Source organism: Bubalus kerabau, chromosome 2, assembly GCF_029407905.1.
Source record: "Bubalus kerabau isolate K-KA32 ecotype Philippines breed swamp buffalo chromosome 2, PCC_UOA_SB_1v2, whole genome shotgun sequence".
NCBI lineage: Eukaryota > Metazoa > Chordata > Mammalia > Artiodactyla > Bovidae > Bubalus > Bubalus kerabau.
In genome coordinates, this window is record NC_073625.1 from 44,129,365 (window position 1) to 44,154,327 (window position 24,963).

Sequence of the window (24,963 nt, forward strand, 5' to 3'; positions counted from 1 at the left end):
CCGCCCCCGCCCTGGCTCCCAGGAGCCGTCAATAACTGGGGCCACTTCTCTCCAGTCCTCCTCAGGACCACCCCCACCCCAGCCCCAACGGGTCCAAATCCCATGCTCTTCCCATCATGTTGCTCAGTGACTCTGATCACTGGGTGCTTCGTGGGCTTCTCCGGGCCGTGTTTACTCACGGTGCTGCATAAACCAGCACAGTGCACAGAAACGTTAGACAGTGATGCTTAGCTTAGGTAATAAATTATCAAATTTATCTTGGCTTTCCCCAAGAACTGAAGGAGACTGTGACCTTCAGTTCCATGAACGGTCTGCTCCGCGGCAGGCATTGTGTTGACGGATCTGCCCGTGCAGACTCAGGCTGGGTCCGCGGTGAGGACCCCACGTCACTGCACATCAGCTGAGCTTTTACTGCTGTCTATTCAACTTCAGTATCTGAAACAATCACCTACCAAACATCAATGTTTTTCATATACAAAACTTTATGAAAACTCTACTTGACCGTTATAAGGAACCTTGACAATTGATAGATTTCATCCTAAGAAAAAGAAAAGCAACCCAGGAAAGAAACATTTTAAAACACCACTGCAAACAGCACTGTGTCACCAACGTAAGCTGGAAAATTTCCAGATGTTTGGAGAGAACTCACCCCAGTCCGTGAGCACGGAGCCGCCCCACACCTGTCCATTCTGGGGGTGGGTCAGAGGGCGTCCCTTACCTGTGGGCCGGATGGTGGAGGCGGCATCAGCGGGGATGGTCAGGGGCACGCACTCATCGTCCTGGGAGTAGCCCGCTTGAATGGCGCGCAGGTAGCTGTGGCTGCGTGTCCGGAAGCATCCTGGGAGGTCCAGCGCGTCCATGGCCTGAGACTCCACTTCGCTGAAGACCGACTCACACACCGACTCGAACTGCCCGTTGACCTCGGCCTCGCTCATCTGGAAGAGCGACAGCACAGCTGACGGCTCGGCTCGGCCAGGCGCCACAGCCACGCGCCAGCGGAGAAGCGCTCTGAGCTCACCCGCAGGCACTCACCGCCTGCCATGCACAGCTTAATTAATTTGAAGTTGGCACACTGGGAGCCATTAAGCTTGGGGAACACTGAGAAAACCCACCAATTCCCACCGTGCCCTGGAAAGTCTACAGACCCCAAGGCAGAGCTTTAAAGTGCAACTGGCAGTTACCATTGAGGTCAAGAGGAACAGCGAGGTTAAAGGTTAGCACACCATGCAAAGTATTCATCATCCTTCTTTTTCTGTTTTCATGGCCCAGGCTGTTTCCAGCTCAGACAAGCCAGGTATGGACGCTCTGCTCACAAAGACCCATGGGCGTGGCTCTCTCTGCTTCCGCTCAGCCCAGTGCCCTGGGCTGAGGACACGGACGCCTGCTCAGCCACGAGCTTGCCCCTGCGTCCCCGGAGGCAGCCCCAGCCCGTGTCCTGGAGGTGCCTCGGTCTCTCACGATGCAGGTGCGCCGCCCACACTCTGCTGGGTCCCTCCCCTCCTTCAGCGTGGGCTGGCAGTGTCCACCCTGAGTTTGGCAGTTCAGCAGGTAAAGTCGTTATTCTCAAGCCTGACATTTCATTTCTGGGTAGAGAGTCGCCCTGGGACCCTGTGTTACGAAACGTGACTGGGCCTTGGAGAGCGCGGGTCCTGAGGGCCGCGCTCCAGGGGCCTGACTGTGGGTGGCGGAGGGCCTCCGTGTGCCGTCCTCGCCGAATGTGGTTTCCTGAAGTTTCTGGGTCCTCCCAGGAGCCACGTCTAGGAGTTTAAACGGAAACTCAGTAGCGGGACACAGAGCAGGCTGAAGAGCCTGGGGCGGGGGTAGGGGGAGTGGGGATCATAGGAACGAGGATCCCGGGCTGGGCCCGTGAGCTGCAGTTGCTCCCAGGCCCGGTCCGTGGGGACCTGGACAGGTGGCTCCTCCCCAAACCCCGCCTCCCAGGGCACCTCATGTTAACACGGAAGCAGGTCAGGAGATGCCCGTGGGGACGCTGACGTGGAGGGCCAGAGTTCTGCATGGAACTGGGGCTCAGGCAGAGGCCAAGACAATTCTCCTGGGTGACCTGCTGGGTCCCTGCTTGGGGCTCACGGAGGGGCCCGGAAACCTAGGCTGGTCTCCCCATCACCCCCATGCAGGGGGCCTCTGCCCTAGGAACCCTGCCTGCCCCTGGCGCCCCAGCCACGCCTGCGGGCAGCATCCTCACAGTGGCCACGGCCGGGTACAGTCCCAGCCCAGTGCCCAGCTGAGTCATTCACTCCACCCCTGGAACGTGACCCACAACTTGCTGAACACTCCTGCTATGTTGACAGGTAAATTTTAAAAAGTATTGTTCTAAATATCAGATCAATCCTTTTCCTCTAACTGTTCACAGAGTAAAAGCAGGTAAAGAATTGGATTTGCCCTTCATCAGAGAAGACAGCTTCTGCCCACCTCTAATCACAGACCTGGGCCTGGGTCCCTGCACTTACCTGAGATGCTTCCCTGGCTCCCTGCTGCTATTAACGCCTGAGATTATTCACAAGTACTCCACTCACTGGACAAATCCCAGTGAGCACGGCCCAGGAGGAAGGTGCTGAGGGGGTCTTAAAGGTAGGACTGCTGACCCAGAGCCCAGAGTGAGGGGACACTGAGTTTGTTCAGGCAGAAATGACCAGAGAAAGACCCCCAGGTGACTGCACCACGCCAGAGGTTTCAGGGTGTCTGATGATGGAAAGTGGCAGACGAGTTCGGGCAAAGACAGATGCCAACACCCCAGCACAGTCGCCTTGGTGCCCATCGAGGGAAATGCATCCCAAACACTCTCACTCTGGCTCGAAGTATGCCGTTTCCCGGAGTACAGACTCCTTCCGACCCAGATTTTCCCTCATGTGGAACTATATCAAAAGTCTCAGACTGTTTCACGTCATTTATGTCACAGACCCATGTCAGACAACCTAAAGAGGCCAGAATCCGTGTGGGGCCCCCTCGCCTGCCAGTCCCGACACGGGGTCGCAGTAGGGCCCCCCTTGCTGCAAACCCACAGGCCCAGGGCCTTTCTCCCTCTGGAAGAGGTGCCATCACCCTCACGGGCACCTTCTGACACTCAGGGATGGGCGTTCAGTGAGGACCGTTCGGCCAGTGCTTCCAGCCACAAAGCTGACCAGCGAGGCCCTTCAAATGAGAGGGACTTTTCCCCGAAATAAATAAGCAGTTGAGAAGGACCTCAGCTGGTCTAGACTGGAACTGAAATGGCCTTTTCTCTGACTAGCTCGAGGGAGATTTGGAAAAGTGGGCATTTTACTCTGCAACTCAAACCGCAGTTCAGCCCGACACGGGGTGTCCCTCGAGAATGCAAAGTCAGTGGGGCACATAATCAGTGTGGGCTGAAGTGCTGGCTTCTCTAGTGAACTGCAAGCGCAGGAAAGCACTTAAACTGCTTCTGGAGGACGTGGGCTTCGAGATACCAGAGAAGAGAAAATCAGAAGATGGTGAGGAACGTGGCTCCTGGTGGCAGAGAGCCCGATACCCGCTGAGGGCGGGTTTCCCAGGTCAGGATGGTGGCGCTTGCAGAGCGAGGCGGTGGCTGTGGGCGGGGGGCGGGACCCTGGACGGGGGGCGGGACCCTGGACGCAGCTGCCGGCGCTGGAAAGCGGGGCAGCTGCTGCGGGAACTGGCACGGAGCTTCCTCGGGAGATCACAGCTGCACCTGCAGGAATGGGGCGTGCAGCAGGAGAACCAGAAGCAGAGACACGGACAGACGCCCGCACACCTGTGTCCACACAGTGTCGCTCACAGCAGCCAAGGCGGAAGCAACACAGTGTCTGCTGACAGACGGTGGGCACAGTGCAGGCCATCCACATGGCGTGCCGCTCAGCCTTAAAGAGGAGAAGCACGTTCTGACACAGGCACCCAACGGTGGAAAGCGAAGCAGGGCAGACACGGAGGGCAAGCGCTGTGAGAGTCACTCCTGTGAGGTCCCGGGGAGGAGACAGAGAGGGGATGGGGGGCGGGGGGGCCAGTGCTGCGTGGGCACAGCTTCAGTTTGGGAAGATGAGAGCGTTCTGGAGATGACGGTGGGGGTGGCTGCCTAAAAATGCGATGTGCCAAACGCCATGGGATATACACTGCAAGACGGTTAAGATGGTGCATGTTGTGGATTTTAGGTATATTTTACCACAGTGAAAAGAGAAAGGATGCATGACAGAAAGAAGCTACACTCAGACTGACACGGCTTTGTGAAGACAACGAGGAGGCAGGAGGAGCAGGTGGCAGGCTCGGCCGTGGGGGAAGGCGGACGCTGCTCCTGTGGGGGCAGTGGGGTGCCCCCTGCCCTGCGGTCTCCTGACGACCCCCCACCCCTGCACGCCCAGCAAAGCGCCTGGGTTCCTCGGCAAACTGAGCAGCCGTCAGAGCGATCTGGACGGTGCATGGATGAAGCACACAGAGACTCGCAGGAACCAGGATGTGGCCACGGGGGCCTCAGCAAGGCAGCCACCGCAGGAAGGCGAGCAGAGACCAGATGGGAGCCCCTCCTGCCCTCAGCCTCTGGGCCGGCTCACCCTCCCGCCCAGGGAGCAGCTGAGCCACTGCGCCCAGAGCCCACCTGTCCAGACAGCTGTCCCACTGTGGCTCCCTCACGCCCAGCGGCGCTGGGTCCAGAAACATCAGCAGCCAGGCTGGGTGTGAGCACAGTGGTGGTGAGGGTGTGAGGGGCGGGGAGAGGTTCCCGAGCGCCCCTCTGTGGGTCCCCTCCCGTGGGGCCCCCTCCCTCAGGCGGCAGAGCCGGGGGTGGTCTGGATCACCTGTGTCCTCAGAGAACAACACAGGGCGTGACCTGATGGCTCGCCTGCAGCTGTGGGGACAGTCTGTCCATGGAAACACCAGCGACCTCGGGGGGTTGGTGCTATGGGGCCCTGTGTGTCCCGTCAGGTGGGGCTCAGACCCTCCGCATGGGGGGCCTGGCCCAGGGAAGGAGGCTGCTCCGTGTGGGGGGCGTGGCAGGGGAACGCGGTGGACGCTCCCGTCAGCCCTGCTCACAGGGGCTGGGAGTGAGAACGACTGGTCACAAAGGCCCCGTCATGCCCACGGAGCTCCCTAGTGCAGTGATGGCACAGGAGCACTCCTGGCTGGGACTCTGCAGCAGGGGGCTGACCAGGAGGGGAGGGACCCCACCTGGTTCAGGCCTGAGTCTGCAGCAGGGGGCTGACCAGGAGGCGAGGGGCCCCACCTGGCGCAGGCCTGAGTCTGCAGCAGGGGGCTGACCGGGAGGGGGCCCCACCTGGCTCACGCAGCTGGCCTGGCTGAGGGTGCTGACGGCGCGCATGTAGCTCTGGTTCCGAGAGCGGAACTTCGGGGAGTTGTAGTTGGCAGAGGGGTCCAGCCCGTGGCTGGCAGGCCCGTCGCTGGCAGCTTGCAGGTAGCTCTGGCTACAGGAGAGAAAGAGAGAAGACAGAGGCCTCGTGAGCATCGCTGCAGGGACCACGTGTGCCAGCACCCGGGGTTGCTATCAAACCCTATCCCGCGGTGGGCGTCTAGGGCTCGTGGTAACATTCCTGACAGACGAGCTCATGGATGTGGGTTCATCAGCACCAATGGGGCAGACTACTTACAGACTTGCTTCGAAACCTGACTTTTTATGATCAGGTAGTGAAATCTGGATCATTCCACGAAGAGGGAAACCTAACCCTGAAAGCTTGGATAACTCACACAGCCTCAGAGCAAACTGGGCTCAGAAGTCCACGAGAGTCTCATAAAGGTCAGGGTAGCTTTTGGCAACTTTACACACTCAGAAAAATAGAAGAAGAAAAAATCAAAGGTTTGCCAGCCGTTTTAACTTATGTGAAGTTGTCCAGATTATGCAATAGAAGCAGAGAGCAGACTGAAAACTCAAATCCATATTATCATCATAATGGTCATTTCCTTCCAAACAGCCTTAAAAATCAATTTCCTCTAGTCCATCCCCCTCCTTGTTTTTTGCAAAATCTTGAAAGCATAGGGGAAACCCTGAGGATGTCTGGCAGAGAGAGGGTTCAGCTGGGTTGATGTTTCTGGCTAAATCGAGCTCCTTTCATGTTTGGTGACAGTCTTTCCACAATCAAGACACACTGTATTTTATTTGACCCCCAAGCTGGAAAAATGTGAACAACAATAATGGATTTATTCTTCTTTCCTACTGTGGATCACAATGAGACAGTTAACTAGGATAGTTGCACAGGCCTGTGTATAAAAATTAGGTTGCTAATTCTGACTCCATGTCTTGACCACAGTATGTTCCCTGATTTTTAAAGTAAGCCCTTGATGTAAATTGATTTGGCGGTGATTTACTTCTTTGGAAATAGGGCAGCAGAGGGAAAACTGGCTTGATGTTAAGTTCAGATTAAGGAAGCTCATTTATTTTAAGGTCATTATTTGAGGTAAAGTTAATAGTATGTATTTTTAGATACTAATAGAATACAATTTATAAATTATTATAATGATAACTTTGTTTTAAAACTAGGTATATAACATATTCCAGCTCTTATATCCCTTCTTTCCACTTAAAACAGACCAAAAGAGAAGAGAAGAGAAAAGGAAAGGAAATGGGAGAGAAATGGGCCTGGGGCCACCCTGACCTCCGCTCGTAAAGAGTCCAGGTCTCTGCCGGACTCCTTGTCACCCACGCTGCTCGGGCCCGGGTCTGGACGGGGGTCTGCACACTCCAGTTTCTACCAGTTAGCACTTTTATCTTACTTCCAATTGAAGAGCTTTCCCTTCTGATTAACACCGCTCTTTGCTGATTCAACATTCTCACATTTAAGTTCTCAGCATCTGTAAAAGCAGGGCTGTGTCTTCTTTATCTCTATATCCAGATTTCCAGCCCAGAGCCTGGCACTGTGAGCGGGGTGACTCAGAACTATGGCTGAGTGGCATCCACACAGGAGTCTGTATTTGTGATTCCATGTTCAGATGTGTATTCTAACTCACAACCACCTCTTTATTCCAGCACTAGGCAGCCACTGAGAGACGAGCTGCCACTACAGGAAGCTAACCTCAGGTTTTCTTTCACACACAGACTCCAGACATCAAACATCCATGACGTACTGTTATGCTGGCCCCTGGAAGCACCCTGTACCAGCCCATCAGTCCTCGCAGGGACCCCACATGCTTGGGCCTCACTGCAAATGGGGAGCCACCTCACCCAGGTGCCCGCAAAGTGAACGCAGAGCTAGACTCTGGGCTCAGGCAGCCTGGCTCCAAAACTGATGCTTTTTGCCCCAAGAACTGGGCAGCTGAGTCAGAGGAGCAGAGGTTGTAAAGGTCTGGTCCCCAACTTCAGCCGCACTTGATTATGGTGGCTTAGCATCCTCCAACACACTCGGCAGGCCAGGGAGCCCCGCAGGTCACAGACCTGGGGGCTGTTGGGAAAGTGCTTTTTCAGATTATTTCCATAATTAGACTGAGTGTGTAAATATGGAAATATTCAGACTAAGCTTTAACTGCAGTCACAGGAGAAGGTGTGCTCACGTTCACCCCATCCAGGGCTGGGCGCTCAGACCCTAGAAGTGACACCGGAGGGCCCTCCTCGGGGACCTTCTCTCTGGGGACAGCTGAAACCCCCCCCCAGCCCTGAGGAGCCTCCCGAGGATGACAGAAAGCCGGCGTCAGGCTCAGAATCGGTTCCCCATGTGACTGGAAGGCAGGAGGGCCCTGGGCTGGAGACCGAGATGAGGGGTGGCGTTGCGGGCTTCGGGGCTGAGCTGCCCGCCCACCCTGCTTTCCCCCTTGCACGTCCCAGACTGCCGGACCTGCTGCTCTGGGCCTGCTCCTCACGGCATTCCTCCTCTAACCAGCAGCGCTGCGGGGAAAGGCCTGTGTGCCTTCTGGTAAATTCTGCAGACTTTCCCCAGCAGGTGCCTGGAATGCTGCCAGGCGCTGATGCCAGCAACGATGGAGGGAAGATGCCAGACAGAAACACGGGGCACCCAGTTACACGGGAGTTCAGAGGAGCAGCAAGTAACCCTCACTAGCAGCATGTTCCCAATCATCCCAAACGTGTCCCTTAGGCTAACAGAACGCACTGTCCATCTGGAAGGCAGACGTCACTGTTTGTCTTTCTTAAATCTGGCACTACTACGACAGACGCACACTTGGGCCTACAGGGTCGGAACGTGGACGGGATCATCGATGGTCCCAGTGCACAGCGGTGGACAGCGGGGCTGTGGGGAGACGTGGGCTGCGGAGAAGCTTCCAGAAAAGACCCGTGGGGACTGTGCAGCCCCCTCTGGAGTCTGGGCTTGATGCCACAAGCACAGGAAAGCACTGACAGCCCTTCACTGTGGAGACGGGCGCTCAGAGGGTGCGCAGGGTGGGGCGCACGCAGAGCCCCGTCACTGCCCACCGCGCTGTGCTCGGTCCACCCTCAGGAGGCCTGGGCGGGGGGCGGGACCCGCGGCCCAGGTTCGTCTGTGGAGTTTGGTAGAGGAGTCTCAGGGCACACCTGGGGGGCTGACGGGGTCAGGGGTGCTCAGATGCAGCCCCCACCTGTCCGCGTGAGATTCTGTCTGAACAAAACATTTCAAAAGTTGAATTTTTTTGGAAAAGAGCAAACCTAGGTGAAGTCATCATAAAGCATAGTGGTTTTTTTTTTTTCTGAAATAGAAATCACAGAACAGAAAAACAAACGCCACTGGTTGTTACAGACGAGACAGACGTGTCTGTGAGCTGTGCAGGTGACGGCTCTGGGTGGCCTCCTCCTCTGTAACCGTCCCCCCTCCTCACCACAACACACACCCCCTCACAGTGTGCTGCTCAAGCTGAGCCCTTGACTGAAAGTGAAGTGGTGTCTCCTCCTGGATGAGTAACAACGTGATAACTGGTCATTTGTATATCTTCTTTTGCGAAAAGACTTTCCACCTACCCCCGCATTTTTAACCGGGTTATTTCTGGTTTTGTTTTGTGGGAGTTCTTTATACGTTCTGTACTCAAATCCTTTGTCAGATATTCATTTCAAGTATTTGCCTTCACTTTGTGGCTTGCCTTGTCCCCTTCTTGTTGGGAGTGTTTTGACGAGCAGACGTTTTAAGTTTTGATGGCAAGAGTCACTCTTCAGTCGCATCGATTTATTCTATTTGAGTTTTCCTTAACCCGAGAGGTTTCACCCCCAAGGGACAACTGGAGACACTTGGAAATATTTTGTTGTCACAGCTTGGGGATGGGAGCCTGGTGAGTAGAGACCAGAGATGCTACTAAAATTCTATAGTACACAGCCACCTGTCAACCAAAAAGAATTTTCTGGCCCCAAATATCAGCAGTGTTGAGGCTAAAACAACCCTGGTCTATTCTGACACCAATATCCCTGTCTTAAGAGCAGACAGCCTCCAAACACACAGCGTCACCCACATTTTCCTCAGGTGAGTGTCAAGTGGGCATTCACCAAGACAGACTGTATTCTGGGCCACAGAACAAACCTTAACACATTTGAAGAACAGAAGTCATACAAAGTATGTTCTTGGACCAAAATAAATAAAACTAGAAATCAGTAACAGAAGAATTTCTGGAAAATCCCCAAATATGTGAAAGTTAAACGACAGTCTTCCAGATTGGCTCAGAGAGAACGTCTCAAAGGAAATTTAAACGTATCTTATACAGATACTCAAGGGGTGGGGGAAAGCTAGAATGAACCGTGCCATACTAGATTATAGTTAGAGACATGGGTATGAATCCATGTTTAGCATCATACACATGCCAGTAGATAAACAAGATAAATGACTGTAGGTATGTGCATGTGCTAGCTCTCCCTGCTGCTAAGGGAACCGGCAGTGAGCACACCCGGGGCTGGGCCTTGGTTTCTAAACACCGCCCTCCTGAGCGGCAGCAGGGACCCCTGCAAGGACGCTGGGCCCAGGCTGGGAGGGAAGCGGCCGGAGTGGCCGGCCCAACTTGGCTCTTCTCTGTCAAGACTGTTTGGGCTCTTCTAAGATCCTCAGCGTTTTCTTCCTGGCAGTTTCTCTAAAAACGGAGGCTGCCCTGAATCGACACCTCGATCTGGGGAGAATTAACACCGTGGCAACACTGCAGTCTCCGTCAAAGCTTCTCTCTCCGTTTGTGTTGGTCCGATTATGTGGAGCAGCGCCTGCAGTCCTCAGGCAGCCAGGCTGCGTGCATCCACGCACACGCCCTGCAGACACAGTGAACTCACAGACGCGCGTCCTAACAGACTAACAGCAGGGACGCGCTGTGGAGGCTGTGGCCGTGCTCTGCGGCAGGGCTGGCTCTGCAGGGCTCTTGCCCGGTGCGCCCTGTGGTCACGCTGGGTTCAGACGTGGCCTCTGTCCTCTGCTTGTCTCACCCGCCCCAGTTCTTCAGTGGTTGTTTGTTTAGAGACCTCACTGCTGAGAGGCAGAAGCCGACTCGCCCTGCAGCACCACGCACCTCACCTGTGTGCTTTCTCAGACCCCCCTGGAGCAGGGAAAGGGCTCACCACCCACACTCTGTCGATGAGACACAGCCTCTGTTCCCGGGGTGAAGGCCCCTGTCACGGAGCAGATCCACGCTACTGGAAGCATGGCCGCCCCTCCTCATTCCCAGGGTTGCAAGGCTGTGTGTCAGCCCGGGGTGTCAGCCAGGGGGTGGGTGCATGGGGGGCTGGAATGAGGCCGCCCCTCCTCATTCCCAGGGTTGTCAGCCAGGGGTGTCAACCAGGGGTGTGTGCATGGGGGGCTGGCAGGGACCAGCTTCACTAAAGCGGCTCTGAGGGAGGTCTTTCTGCTATTAAGAGAGTCCGTTGTTGGCTTCAGGGCCCTCTAAGCCCGCTGAGTGATGATGAAGCTGTGCCTCCTGGATGCCAAGTTCTCCTGGCGGCAGCTGACACCACACCCGGACCGTCACAGATGACAGCGTCTGCGAGGGACACCAGGGTGCCCCCAGCTCCGCCAAGAGGCAGCACATACGCTTCAATAGGATTCAATTTCCTGATCCGGTGTCTTTCCAAACATCCTCTTTTTTTCCCATTCAAACTAACTTATAGTTCAACTTCTGAATTGTATTTTGAGGAAACAGTGGCAACACTGCATGCAGGATTATGAACTAGATTCCACTGTAAGGAGAGCAGAGACGAAAACATCAGGAGGAATGATGACTATTAAGGAAAAGCTCCAATTATTTACCTTCCGTGTTATGACACTCTGTCAACATCAATGGAAATAAATGTATCATGAAAAAATCTGCTCTCGTTACAAAGCGATGTGCCTGTAAGCCCTCAGAGATTAAAGCAACGCCTGTAAACATGAGCGTGAAAACTTAAAATGAGGGACACATTTCATACAAACATGCATATTTATATACACTGCACAATACAGTGTATACAGTGGATACACTGAAAATGAGTATTGTTAAGTAGTAGAGGATGTTCAGCCAGTTTAAAAACAGTCTGGGAGCTCCCCAGAAGGTCACACGTGATATTCCCAAGAGACCCGGCAGCTCGACCCCCAGGTACGGGACAAATGAAGGTAACTGTCCACGGAGAGACGTGTGCAGGATTCGTCATAAGAGCCCCGAAGTGGAAACAAATGTCGATGAGGTGCGGGAGAAGTTACCGGTGCTGCGGCCACATGATGGAGTACTACCCGGCTGTAACAGCAGAGGAGGCTGGCGCTGGCCACAGAGCAGAGGAACCTTAAAGACACGCCGGGCGGGAGAACCGACATGAAGGCACGTGCTGCAGGATTGCACGTCCACGGCACGTCCGGAACCGGCGAACCGGGGAGACAGAACGCACACGGGGTGGCTGTCGGGTGCGGGTGGGGGAGCTGGGCGGCTCCTCAGCGGGAAGCCACGTCCTGACGTGGATCACAAGGACCTGTGAATACACCACAAGCCACTGAGCTGTACACGTCAAGGGGGTGAACTGCATGGTCTGTAAGTTATATCCTAGTCAAGGGGTTAGGAATCAGGTGTGGAAAGAAACATGTTTAGTTTTCTGTCACTTGTCAACTTAAGTGTGATGATTCGGGAGGGGTTTTCAGAAGCCAGCGGAGGCCCGGTCACCATCTCACGGTGTGTCCAGGGGCCCTGGCCTCCCTGGGTGGGGGAGGCCCCGAGGCCGTGGAGTGAGCAGTCATGCAACTCCCACCAAACGCAGCCATTGTCCTCGCATCCCGCAAAGCCCCTGTGCATCTCTGGGGCCTCATTTCACGAGGGCCCACTCATTTCATGACAGCGCGCTCACCTTCCTGAGAGGTGACCCCAGGCCCAAAGGTCCCTGCACAGGTGATACAGACTCTGCCCAAAGATGGCTCCCTCCGGGGTGTGCGTGTGTTACTTCAGTGCTACACACGCATTTTCAAAGCCTGCGGTGCATCATCGCAGCTGTGTGATAAACCAGCAGCTCAGATGAGCGCGACGCCGAGCAGCGGCGTGGCCCAGAGTGGAGCTGCCCTCACAGCCTCAGCTTCCGAGTCACGACAGGGCCACGCTCTGTTCCCTCCCGGAGGTGAGAGATGCAGGTGCTCAGGAGGGGTGGTGGCGGGCACCGAACAGAGTCTAGCGCTGGGCCTCAGGTGCGAGAGGAATCATCTTACCCAGAGGCGGTGTTTCAGGCAACCAAGCGGCAGAGTTCCTGAGCCAACACAGAGCCAGGGCTGCTCCCTCCAGGTGGTCAGAGCCGAGCATCGGGAGATGTTCCTGGGGTCGCCTGCCGTCCGGGTCATGGATGGGAGGCTCCTGGGGACACCTGCCCTCCGAGTCATGGACGAGAGGCTCCTGGGGTCGCCTGGCATGTGGGTCGTGGACAAGATGCTTCTGGGGTTGCCTGCCCTGCGGGTCGCGGAGGAGAAGCTCCTGGGGTTGCCTGCCTCTGGGTCATGGACAGGAGACTCCTGGGGTCGATGGATCTGTGGGTTGTGGACGAGAGGCTCCTGGGGTCGCCTGTCATGCGGGTCGTGGACAAGACGCTTCTGGGGTTGCCTGCCCTGCGGGTCGTGAACGAGAGGCTCCTGGGGTCGATGGCCCTGCGGGTCATGGATGAGAGGCTCCTGGGGTCGCCTGCCATGCGGGTCGTGGATGAGACGCTCCTGGGGTCTCCTGCCCTGCGGGTCATGGACGGAGGCTCCTGGGGTTGCCTGCCCTGCAGGTCATGGACGGGAGGTTCCTGGAGTTGCCTGCCCTGCGGGTCGTGGATGGGAGACTCCTGGGGTTGCCCAATGTCCGGGTCGTGGATGGGAGACTCCCGGGGTAGCCTGCCCTGCGGGTCATGGATGAGAGGCTCCTGGTGTTGCCTGCCTTCTGGGTCATGGACGGGAGACTCCTGGGGTTGCCTGCTGTCCGGGTCATGGACGGGAGACTCCCGGGGTCACCTATCCTGTGGGTTGTGGATGAAAGGCTCCTGGGGTCGCCTGCCCTGCGGGTTGTGGAGGGGAGATTCCAGCCTGCAGACATGGCTGTCCTCCTCCAGGTGGTCACAGAACTTCTCTGATCCCTGCAGAGGGACGGCTGAGGGTGGGCAGAGCAGGGCTTCGAGGCCGGGAGACCCCAGTCTGGTGTTGGAGGTTGCCGTCCCTCTCCTCCCTGGTGTGCGGCTGAGTGAGTCTGTGAGGTGGCTGCCCCACCTGCCCCTCTGACGATGGCCAGCCTAGACTGCTTGCTCACTCCAGGTTGAGTGGGAGTCCAGGGAGGCAGGGGACGGTGTGGACTCAAGGCTGCCCCTGCCGGCCCGTGCACGCTGGGCCACCAAGACAGCGGCCACCGCAGTGTGCGCCTCCTGGCACAGAGAGAGTACCTCGTGGAGGCGTCGGCCACCCTGGGCCGTGCTGGGCGAGGGCTGCGCTCAGGGACAGCCAAGACCGTCTCGGGCGCTCATCCTGCCCCCCGAGGGCCTTCCACTGCCGTTGGGCTCCACTCCTTTCTCTATGTCTGAGATGGGTTTTTAAGCAAGCACGGAGCCTTTCTCTTCACTAAAATTTCTGAAACTTGCTGGTTTATATTAAAAGCTAGTGTCAGGACGACAGGAAAATACCCACTGAAGGTTTCCCAGAGCTCCCAGCGTCACGGTGCCCTGCTGGTTCCTGGACCACATACCCCAGGTGGAGTCACATGGGCGGCGTCGGCTCCAGATCTGAACTTCAGTAAACATCCGAGGCGCTTCTGTGGCAGGTGGTCTCTGGACCCCCGACACTTAGAGGAACGCAGGTCTACTGGGGTAGCGTGTGAGGTGCCCCACTGAGGGGCCCTTCAGAGAACCTGCATTTTTATCCATTTCATCCACAAACAACAACAAACACACTTGTGAGACGTCTTCCTGCGGGTGCTGGAGACGGGGTTTGTGTCTGCACCGGGGCTGGCCCTGGGGTGACCACACTGGGAAGCAAAGGCCGAGCTCTGAGCACACCAGGGTCTGCTGGATTCAGGCGCTGTGTCAGGGAATGTGCCGGAGGGCCTGTGCCCAAGGCGGCCCTACGCTACATGGCCTGGGCACTGAGATGGGGGGCATGAGCCTGGGATCCCTGATGTTGGGGTGTGCAGGCGCAGATGCGGAAACGGGACGCGCAGACCAGGGGCGGGGGCAGCAGGGGCGGAAGGCTTATTGCAAAGGAGGCTAGAGTTTAGCCACTTGTGCTGGAGCTCATCAAATACTCACCGGCCAGTGAACGGCAATGCCCTGCCTGGAGAACTCTGAGGCAACACGCACCTGACTTTGTTCTTGTTCAGTCCCTCAGTCATGTTCCACGCTTTGCAACCCCATGGACTGTAGCCTGCCAGGCTCCTCTGTCCATGGGATTCTCCAGGCAAGAATACTGGAGCGGGTAGCCATGCCCTCCTCCAGGGGTCTTCCCGACCCAGGGATTGACCCCGAGTCTCCTGCACTAACAGGTGGGTTCTTGACTGCTGAGCCACCTGGGAAGTACTTAGATCTGTCCTGATCCTTCCTGGGCCTGGGCCCGGAGACACAGTCACAGGATGTGCTGCCTTTTCAGCCCTGTCCCGGGTGCCTGTCTGAGGGCGGCGGAACCAGACTGGATCCATGACGTGATGCTCACACTCAGGCCAGTGCCTGGCTGGACCCTCAGGCCAGGGGAGCAGGGGCTGGGGTCCCTCAGGCCTGCCCCTTCCGCGAGGGGCTCTCGGGGCCCATCTGAGGGGGAGGGTGCTGCAGCGACCAGCCCTCTGAGCCCCCAGTCGCGCGCATTAGGGAGAGGCCTCACACGCGGGCACAGCTGCACCGCTGGAGGCTTCAGCAGCCTGGCGTATCACAGGCGCCCGCGGCGCAGCAAGGCGAGGCTCCAGCAGCATGGCGACCGGCACGCCGCGCCAACCACCGCGGTACCTACGCACCTGCTGTTCACTGAGCTACACACACCGCCCGGGTGCCGCTGGGCTGGCACAGACCTGACACACGTACTCGGCCGGTGTGCACGGAGCATCCTCTGGGGGCAGAGTCTGCACACAAAGGACGGCAGTAGATACCTCCAGGTCGTGGAGATCAAAGAAAAATTCAGTCCACATACAGAGACTCTTTCATCAAACCCTCGACAAAAGGAAGTGAGAAAATGCGGATTTTGAAGAGAACGGAAAACGCAGAGAGTCCATGAGTGACAGGTGAGACCAGCCACTGTGGAAGCAGCCTGCCCCGGGGAGGGGGCCGGGGTGCAGCCCCTGCCTCTTCTGGACCGTCCAGGAGGGGACAGCTGGGATGGCCCCTTCCTCGGGAAGCCCTGCCATCTCCCCACGTGGCTGAGACCCTGGCCACTCCCCCAGCCTCTCCTGCCCGTCTGTGGGCCCTGCCATCCGAATCAGGAAGGTAGGGTACCGCAGCAGCGCTGGTCCCCTGGGGGTGCCTGCTGTTCTCTGGCGCCCCCCCCCCCCCACCGCCGCCGACCCCGCAGAGTCAGAAAGCAGGCATCCTCATGCCCGGCTGCTGGGACCCTGGGGGCGACCCCTCTCGGCAACTGCGCGCCACCTGCCCTGCCAGACTCGGTGCCGTCGCCATGCCTGCCCTCCTCACAGCAGCCGCTCACTGCACGCCACCCCAGCCCTGCCCAAGTCACAGCCCTGGGGGTCCCACTCTGTCCCTAGGACGTCTGCCTCCAGGCCGGTTTTCTCAACCCACACAACATCACTAAGGCAGCCCTGGTGACTACCCCGGGCCTCCTGACGGACATCTGATGGTGTCCACCCAGTTGGATCAACCTTTCTAGAACAGGAATCTGCTAGCTGACTTGAATTTCTTCAGTGATTCTCTATGGCTTTCAGGAATAGTTTTTAAGACAATTATTAGCATAACAAGGGAGACGCCTGGGACACAAGGTCATAGTAGAAATCATCACTGACAATCCACAGAACGAGAGCGAAAGTCACTCCGTCAAGTCCAACTCTCTGTGACGCTATGGACTGTAGCCCACCAGGCTCCTCCGTCCATGGCATTCTTCAGGCAAGAATACTGGAGTGGGTTGCCATTTTTTCTCCAGGGCATCTTCTTGACCCAAGGATCGAACCCAGGGCTCCCACATTGCAGGCAGACTCTTTACAGACTGAGCAACCAGGGAAGTCAACCCCACATAATGGCCCCAGTTAAAATTTCCTTAAAAGCAATTCCATCCATCAAACATTATTAAGCGCCAACTCTGTCAGAAAAATGGGGGTGAGCTCTACGCTCTGGAGGGACTTAGTATGAAGTCTGGAGAGTGAGACCAACAGGGAACCAGGTAAACTCCAGGGCCAGCATGGGAAGAACACGTTCTGTTCTGCTGGCAACAGCCACTCTGTTCTGTGTTTTCCCCGTTAGTACCAGAAATTAAAAACCACTGTGGCAGATAAATGTTTGTTTCCATTCTTCTCGCTCCATTGTATTTTCTGACTGCTGATTTTATAGGTTAAATGTTTGACTACCTACCACTGTATAAAATAAGAGGTACATGCTATTACTACTTAAGAAGAAAGAGTTTTTTTTTTTTTTACTATTGCCATATCTAATGATAAATGCTGACTTTAACATCTACTTGAATAGTCACCATACAAATGTAGGAATCAGTTGACAGTAAAATTTAGCATCCTGCTGTGATTGGAGATAATCTCTAAATGCACCTCCATCTGAAATGAAAATAACAGTGTAACTGTACCATGAAACAGATCATAAGTGGAGTCCCCGTCAGCTAACAGTGTTAGCTGAAGAGCCACGGCATGACCACTACCAGGATAATAAAAAGAAATGAGTGTACACTGTTATCTGAGGAGGCGATAATGTAATCAGGATGTAGAGAAAGACACAGAAGATGGAAAAGAAGAATTATGACACCGAATGTGCAGGAAAATGACAGAGGACTCTTGGTATGGGAACTCTGCAGTGGCCAGAAGTCACCCGGTACTGGGCGGGGTCTGGCCCCGGGAGGGGGTCTGTGCAGGAAAAGCCGTTCACTGTCTGGTCCAGGAGTGCGGAGGCTCCTCCCCAGGTACACATGATGGTGTTGGACTTGGAAGTGATTTCAGAGAGGGTCCAGGCTGGCAGCCCTCAAATGCTCACCCCTTTTGCACCATTGAGGAAGAGGCTCCCTGGTGATAACGCCAAGCCCCGACCCCCGCCAAGGACACGCGCCTCTCCCCGAGCATCTCCCACTGTATGTCTCACGTAAAATGAGCCCTGGAGACACAAAATATGGCAGTACTACTGGGAATAAGCTCCATTTTATGGCTTTAAAGTCCACATAAAATTATAATTCCACTTGAAGCTGCAAAGTCTAATAAAGTCACTGAGCATAAATTTATTACTGTAGTAACTTTACAACACAAGGATAATTTGTTTTAAATATGGTATTATTTTTGAAGAAACAGTACTTATAGGTTACAAGGAGGCTTAGAAGACAATAAAACTGATTTTCAATATATTTTTTTATGTTAACACTAACATATACTTTTGGAAAAAATTCAGAAAATATTTAAAAGAAAATGAAATTCAGCCAGAAGTCCACCACCCAGAGATGACCATGGCTAATACTTTCACATATTCGTTTTCCATTGCTATGTCTGTTGGCTCATTTCATGTACCAACTTGGCTTGACTGTGTGACCCAGCAATGTGGTCAAGAGTAGTCTAGACAGCCAAACCAGTCAATCCTAAAGGACATCAGTCCTGAATATTCATTGGAAGGACTGGTGCTGAAGCTGAAGCTCCAATACTTTGGCCACCTCATGCTAAGAACTGATTCACCGGAACAGACCCTGATGCTGGGAAAGATTGAAGGCAGGAGGAGAAGGGGATGACAGAGGATGAGATAGTTGGATGGCATCACTGACTCAATGGATATGAGTTTGAGCAAGCTTCAGGAGTTGGTGATGGACAGGGAAGACTGGTGTACTGCAGTCCATGGGGTCGCAAAGAGTTGGATGCAACTGAGCAACTGACCTGAACTGAACTGAGTCTAGACAGCACTGTGAAGGCATTTTTTAGATGTGCATGCTTTAGTAGCTCAGTCCTGTTGGACTCTTTGTGATCCCATGGACCATAACCTGCCAGGTTCCTCTGCCCATGGGATTTCCCAGGCAAGAATACTGGAGTGGGTAGCCATTCTCTTCTCCAGGGGATCTTCCTGGACCAGGGATTCAACTCACATCTCTTGCATTGGCAATCATATTCTTTACCACTGAGCCATCAGGGAAGCCCAGGGATTTTAGATGTGATTAATATTTAAATTTTTAGACACTGAGAAAGCAGAGTGCCCTTCATTATATGGGTGGGCCTCATCTAATCAGTTGAAGGTCTTAAGAAAAAAGATTGACCTCCTTGGGGAAGAGAAATTGTGCCTTCAGCCTTCAGCCACAACCTCAGGTCTTCCCTGGGACCCCAGCCTGCCAGCCTGCCCTGCAGAATTAGAATCTGCCAGCCTGCACAATCAGGAGAGCCAATTTCTTACAGTTAACCCCTGTCTATCTTTCTCTTTCTCATACACACACACACACTCTCTGTGTTTCTGGAGAACCCTGACTAACACACCACATAACACATAGTCATAGATTCAGTGGCTTAAAGCAACACTCAAGGGTTAGGTTGCCTTAGAACTGTAGGTCACAGTCTGGCCCACAGTGACCAGGTTCTCTGCTCACAGTATCACAGAAGGACACTAAGGTGCCAGCCAAACTGAGCTCTCATTGGAGGCTTGAAATTGTCTACAAAACAGAGACAGCCTCACAGATGGAGAGAAGGAACTTACGGTTACCGGCAGGAAGGATGGGGAGAAGAGACAGTTAGGGGCCTTGGGATGGACATGTACACATTGCTATATTTTTAAATAGATGGCCAACAAGAACCTACTGTGCAGCACAGGGAACTCTGCTCGGCATTACGTGGAAGCCTGGGTAGGTGGGGAGTTTGGGGGAGAAGGGGTACGTGTATATGTGTGGCTCGGTCTCTTTGCTGTGCACCTGGAACATCGCGACATTGGCAATTGGTTACACTCCAATACAAAATAAAAAGTTAAAGAATGAACATACATTTTTATATATATTTGCCAAATTTTGCAATAAAAGAGATTTTTAAAAACATCTTTATCTCAATAAATTATTTCCAAAGCAATTTGGTTCCTCAAAATCTCACTTTTTAATAGTCTGTAAAGATGATTCCTGTCATTGAAAATTAACTGATTAGTTTCGCTTGCCTGGTTAGTGCCCTGGCAGTCTGTATGTTCATTCATTTATTTACTTGATACCTTATTTACACACCCAGTCCTAGCACAAACTTACTTATTGGAGGAATAAAGAAATTAATTCATATATTAAGTACAATACACCAAGGAAGGCAATGATTTTAATAGAATAACTCATCTTTACCACCTTTAGGAAAGTTGCATAATTCACTGCTGCTTTAGGTTTACTATTAGGCTTAATGTTGTTTAATTTTGCCCTCAAATCTTACAGATTCACCTCTTTTGCTCTAATCTCTTTATTCAGTGCATTGTCTGGAGACAGTTGGGGCTTTGACAGCTGTCGGCTTCTGTTTAGTTAACAGCAAGTCCTGTCTGACTTCTCCTAAGTGTTTGGCTGATCATCCATGCCATCGCTGTTAGGTATCTGAAGACCACAGATGTAAAGAGAGCGACTCGCATTTAAAGAGCGATGGCTTTCAGCACTCTTCATGGTTCGAGCGCGACAGCTCTCCATCCATTAGGCAATCAGATCCGTTGGTTCGCCAGGAGATGAACTGGGCACTGCCCTCAGCGCTGTGGGGGTACACGCGTGTCACGGCTGGATGAGCAGGAGAGAAAGCGCACAGAAGCAGCTGGGTGTAGACCAAGGGGACGCGTGTGCAGCCGTGAGGGTGGTCAGGAACGACCTGACTTGCCGGCGGGATTCAAGAGCTCCTACGATGAGAAGAGGGAAAATGTCGGGAAGAAAGGACAGTATATTACTTTACCTCTGAGTCGAGTTCCCTGCCCAAAGGGCTGGAAAGGAAAGGTGGTCAGTGTTAAACACTTTACATATTCATTACAGAAATCTGAAAAAGGAATTAAAATGGAGAAAAACAGCTAATAGTGGCTGTCTTTATCCTCAAAAGTTGATCTTTTCTTCATTTTTGAAAGATACTTTCTCTAAGTCTCAAATTCTGGCTTCATAGGTTTTTTCTTTTAATACTTTAAAGGTGTCACTTCATTGTTTTCTGGCTTGACTAGTTTATGACAAAAACCCTGTGAGAAGGTTTTATTCCTCTGTGTGTAATGTCCTTTATTTTTCTCCAGCTTTCTTTAAGATTTTCTCTTTATTCTTGGTTTCTGGTGGTTTGAATATGTGTGTATTTGTACGCGGTTTTGGTGGTTTGTTTGGGGTACTTATCTTTCTTGAGGCTTTCTAGATTCTTCAATCTGTGATTTGCCATCCTTCACTGTTTTCAGAACTCTTGGGCGTTACATCTTCAAATGCTTCTTCCATGGACTGTTCACCTTCTCCTTTCCTCCTGGGATTCAGTTCCTTGGACAATTTAACGTTTGCCCACAGCTCCTGGATGCTCTTTTCTGCTTCTGTTTCCTGCATTTCTGTGTGTGTGGTGATTCCTGTGGACAGTCTTCAAGTTCACTGACCATCACGTGGTTGTGCTGCATCTACTGATGAGCTCAGCAACTAAACCTCTGCTTCTAACACTGTGGTTTTCCCCTGCAGTTTCTGCCTCCCTCTTCCTTAGACTTTCTCTCTCTGCCAATTTCCCTTTGGTGTCTTTGAGTACTCCACATTTTCCCTTCGATCTTTTATGGCATTAATCCATTATTTTAAAGTTCTCTCTGATGGATCTGTCATGAGTCATCTCTAAATCTTCTCTTGGCTGCTCTGTCTCTTGAGAGTGGGTTTTACTTTCTTTTATTACGTCTTTTAAGTTTTGATATTTCTGAATAGATGGCACGTTTGCATAAATGAAGGTCCTTACCATATATAAAAAGAGGCATATTGAGATGTCATGTCCATCCCTGTTACACCTACTTCCTCCTCGCTCCTTAGATGTAAACATTTTTATTAGCTTCTTATTTATTCTTCTATTGTCTCTTTATGTAATACAATCTGACATGCATTTTAGTCTTATTTTCCCATCTTATCATATAAAAGTGGCAGCATTGGGTCTTCCCCAGTGGCTCAGTGGAGGAGTCCACCTGCCAAGGCAGAAGACACAGGTTCAGTCCCACAGGCCGCAGAACAGGTGAGCCCGGGAGCTGCACCAGCTGAGCCCAGGGGGCACGACTCCTAAAGCCCACGCCCCTGAAGCCTGCGCTCCCCGACAAGAGAAGCCTGAGCACTGTGACGAACAGCAGCCCCTACTCTCCACAGCTAGGAAAGAGTCCACACAGCAGCAAAGAACCAGCACAGCCAAAAAACACATGAAAAAATTTAAAAAAGAGAGAATCTGTAATCACAATAAACATAAAAAGATTCTCAGTCTCGCGTGCTTTTTTTAAAAAAAGTGGCAGCTATATAATAATGTCCCGTACTTTGCTTTTTAAAGTTGATGTAATCTGGATTGCTCCACAATTAGCACACAGAAGTGTTCCTCATTTTTATATCTGCCTAAAAGCCTCTTGATGAAAGTGAAAGAGGAGAGTGAAAAAGTTGGCTGAAAGCTCAACATTCAGAAAACGAAGATCATGGCATCTGGTCCCATCACTTCATGGGAAATAGATGGGGAAACAGTGTCAGACTTTATTTTATGGGGCTCCAAAATCACTGCAGATGGTGACTGCAGCCATGAAATTAAAAGACGCTTACTCCTTGGAAGGAAAGTTATGACCAACCTAGATAGCATATTCAAAAGTAGAGACATTACTTTGCCAACAAAGGTTCGTCTAGTCAAGGCTATGGTTTTTCCTGTGGTCATGTATGGATGTGAGAGTTGGACTGTGAAGAAGGCTGAGCGCCGAAGAATGGATGCTTTTGAACTGTGGTGTTGGAGAAGACTCTTGAGAGTCCCTTGGACTGCAAGGAGATGCAACCAGTCCATTCTGAAGGAGATCAGCCCTGGGGTTTCTTTGGAAGGAATGATGCTAAAGCTGACACTCCAGTACTTTGGCCACCTCATGCGAAGAGTTGACTCATTGGAAAAGAGTCTGATGCTGGGAGGGATTGGGGGCAGGAGGAGAAGGGGACGACAGAGGATGAGATGGCTGGATGGCGTCACTGACTCGATGGACGTGAGTCTGAGTGAACTCTAGGAGTTGGTGATGGACAGGGAGGCCTGGCGTGCTGTGATTCATGGGGTCGCAAAGAGTCAGACACGACTGAGCGACTGAACTGAACGGAACTGAATATTCTTGTACACCCTATTAATAATATTCTACTATTTCAATACTTGCATATATCTATTGTTCAGTGAGTACTGTCACGGTGGACTCTGGGTTACTATAACTTTTGCTATTACTGATGATGTAACAATGAAGAGCATCTTACCTGTGTTGCTCTTCCAGGTGAACCCACCTGTGCGACCAGATCTCTGCTGACGGGCATGCGGGCAACTGACTGCTTCCTTCAGTGATGCACGTGAACTAGTGAGCACCACCGCATTTCTGCACCTTTACACTCTAGAACGGGAGTTTAGATTTTTAATTTTCAGTGGAATGCTAGAGCTCTCCCAGACTTTCAGTCACTGATGAGGTATGTGAACGTCTTCTCTGGCCTCTGCCCATTTATATGGCTGCAGTGCTCATCTCTTCCTGACTGAATTGCAAGGTGTCTCTCTGTGTTAGGAATGTGAGCACGTGTCACCTGTATCATGGGGCATTTCCCCAGGTTTCCATGATTGTCTTACTTTGGTGACAGTACCTTTAGTTTGTTCATTTGTTTGTTGGCCTTTACCATGAATATGTTTTTAGTTTTATGAATTAAAATGTCAATATTTTGTAGTTTCTCACTGTGGAATAAGGTTGGGATATGCATTGGGAATACCAGACCACCTGACCTGCCTCTTGAGAAACCTATATGCAGGTCAGGAAGCAACAGTTAGAACTGGACATGGAACAACAGACTGGTTGCAAATAGGAAAAGGAGTACGTCAAGGCTATATATTGTCACCCTGCTTATTTAACTTCTATGCAGAGTACATCATGAGAAACACTGGGCTGGAGGAAGCACAAGCTGGAGTCAAGATTGCCGGAAGAAATATCAATAACCTCAGATATGCAGATGACACCACCCTTATGGCAGAAAGTGAAGAGGAACTCAAAAGCCTCTTGATGAAAGTGAAAGAGGAGAGTGAAAAAGTTGGCTGAAAGCTCAACATTCAGAAAACGAAGATCATGGCATCTGGTCCCATCACTTCATGGGAAATAGATGGGGAAACAGTGGAAACAGTGTCAGACTTTATTTTATGGGGCTCCAAAATCACTGCAGATGGTGACTGCAGCCATGAAATTAAAAGACGCTTACTCCTTGGAAGGAAAGTTATGACCAACCTAGATAGCATATTGAAAAGTAGAGACATTACTTTGCCAACAAAGGTTCATCTAGTCAAGGCTATGGTTTTTCTAGTGGTCATGTATGGATGTGAGAGTTGGACTGTGAAGAAAGCTGAGTGCTGAAGAATGGATGCTTTTGAACTGTGGTGTTGGAGAAGACTCTTGAGAGTCCCTTGGACTGCAAGGAGATGCAACCAGTCCATTCTGAAGGAGATCAGCCCTGGGGTTTCTTTGGAAGGAATGATGCTAAAGCTGACACTCCAGTACTTTGGCCACCTCATGCGAAGAGTTGACTCATTGGAAAAGAGTCTGATGCTGGGAGGGATTGGGGGCAGGAGGAGAAGGGGACGACAGAGGATGAGATGGCTGGATGGCGTCACTGACTCGATGGATGTGAGTCTGAGTGAACTCTAGGAGTTGGTGATGGACAGGGAGGCCTGGCGTGCTGTGATTCATGGGGTTGCAAAGAGTTGGACACGACTGAGCGACTGATGCCTTCTCCAACTCAAGATTGTAAAATATTCACATATGCAGATTTATGTACATATCTACGCATGTACATACACAGACCTGTATACACACACGTATACATATACACACACCTGTACATACACATGTAAACATATATACACACCATACATACACATGTAGACATATACACACACCTGTATATACACATGTATACATATACACACATCTGTACATACACATGTAAATACACTGTACATACACATATAGACATATACACACACCTGTATACAGTCACACATGCCAACATGATTCTTATGTTTATATCTGTAACCCGCCTGGATTTATCTTTACATATGAAGTAATTTGTAACATAAGCTCTCCTTTCTCTACAAATTTAAAATGCTACCTTTTTGAGAGAATGACTCAGAGATGTTCAAAATTATTAGAGATTTGACTTCTCAATTCAACTTAGTAGAAAAAGACCCTAAAATTAAATTAGTTGGTCTACCTTTCATAATAATAAAAAGTGAACTCTCCAGATATTAATACATAAACTAATTTAAAACCTAGTAAATTGGATTCAATAGTATCTTGAAATTTACATTGCATTTAAAATAGCTCTCAGT

General features: G+C 52.1%; 1 protein-coding gene across 1 annotated transcript in view; it reads right to left on the reverse strand.

The window, feature by feature from the left end:
• DLGAP2 (DLG associated protein 2) overlaps nucleotides 1-24,963 on the reverse strand; it is a 634,262-nt gene that overhangs the window by 50,315 nt on the left and 558,984 nt on the right. The window contains exons 10-11 of the mRNA XM_055567595.1: nucleotides 5,258-5,405; nucleotides 719-935 (exon numbers count right to left, since the gene is read on the reverse strand). Of these exons, the coding sequence (XP_055423570.1) occupies nucleotides 719-935; nucleotides 5,258-5,405 (365 nt within the window). The remainder of the gene's footprint in view (nucleotides 1-718; nucleotides 936-5,257; nucleotides 5,406-24,963) is intronic.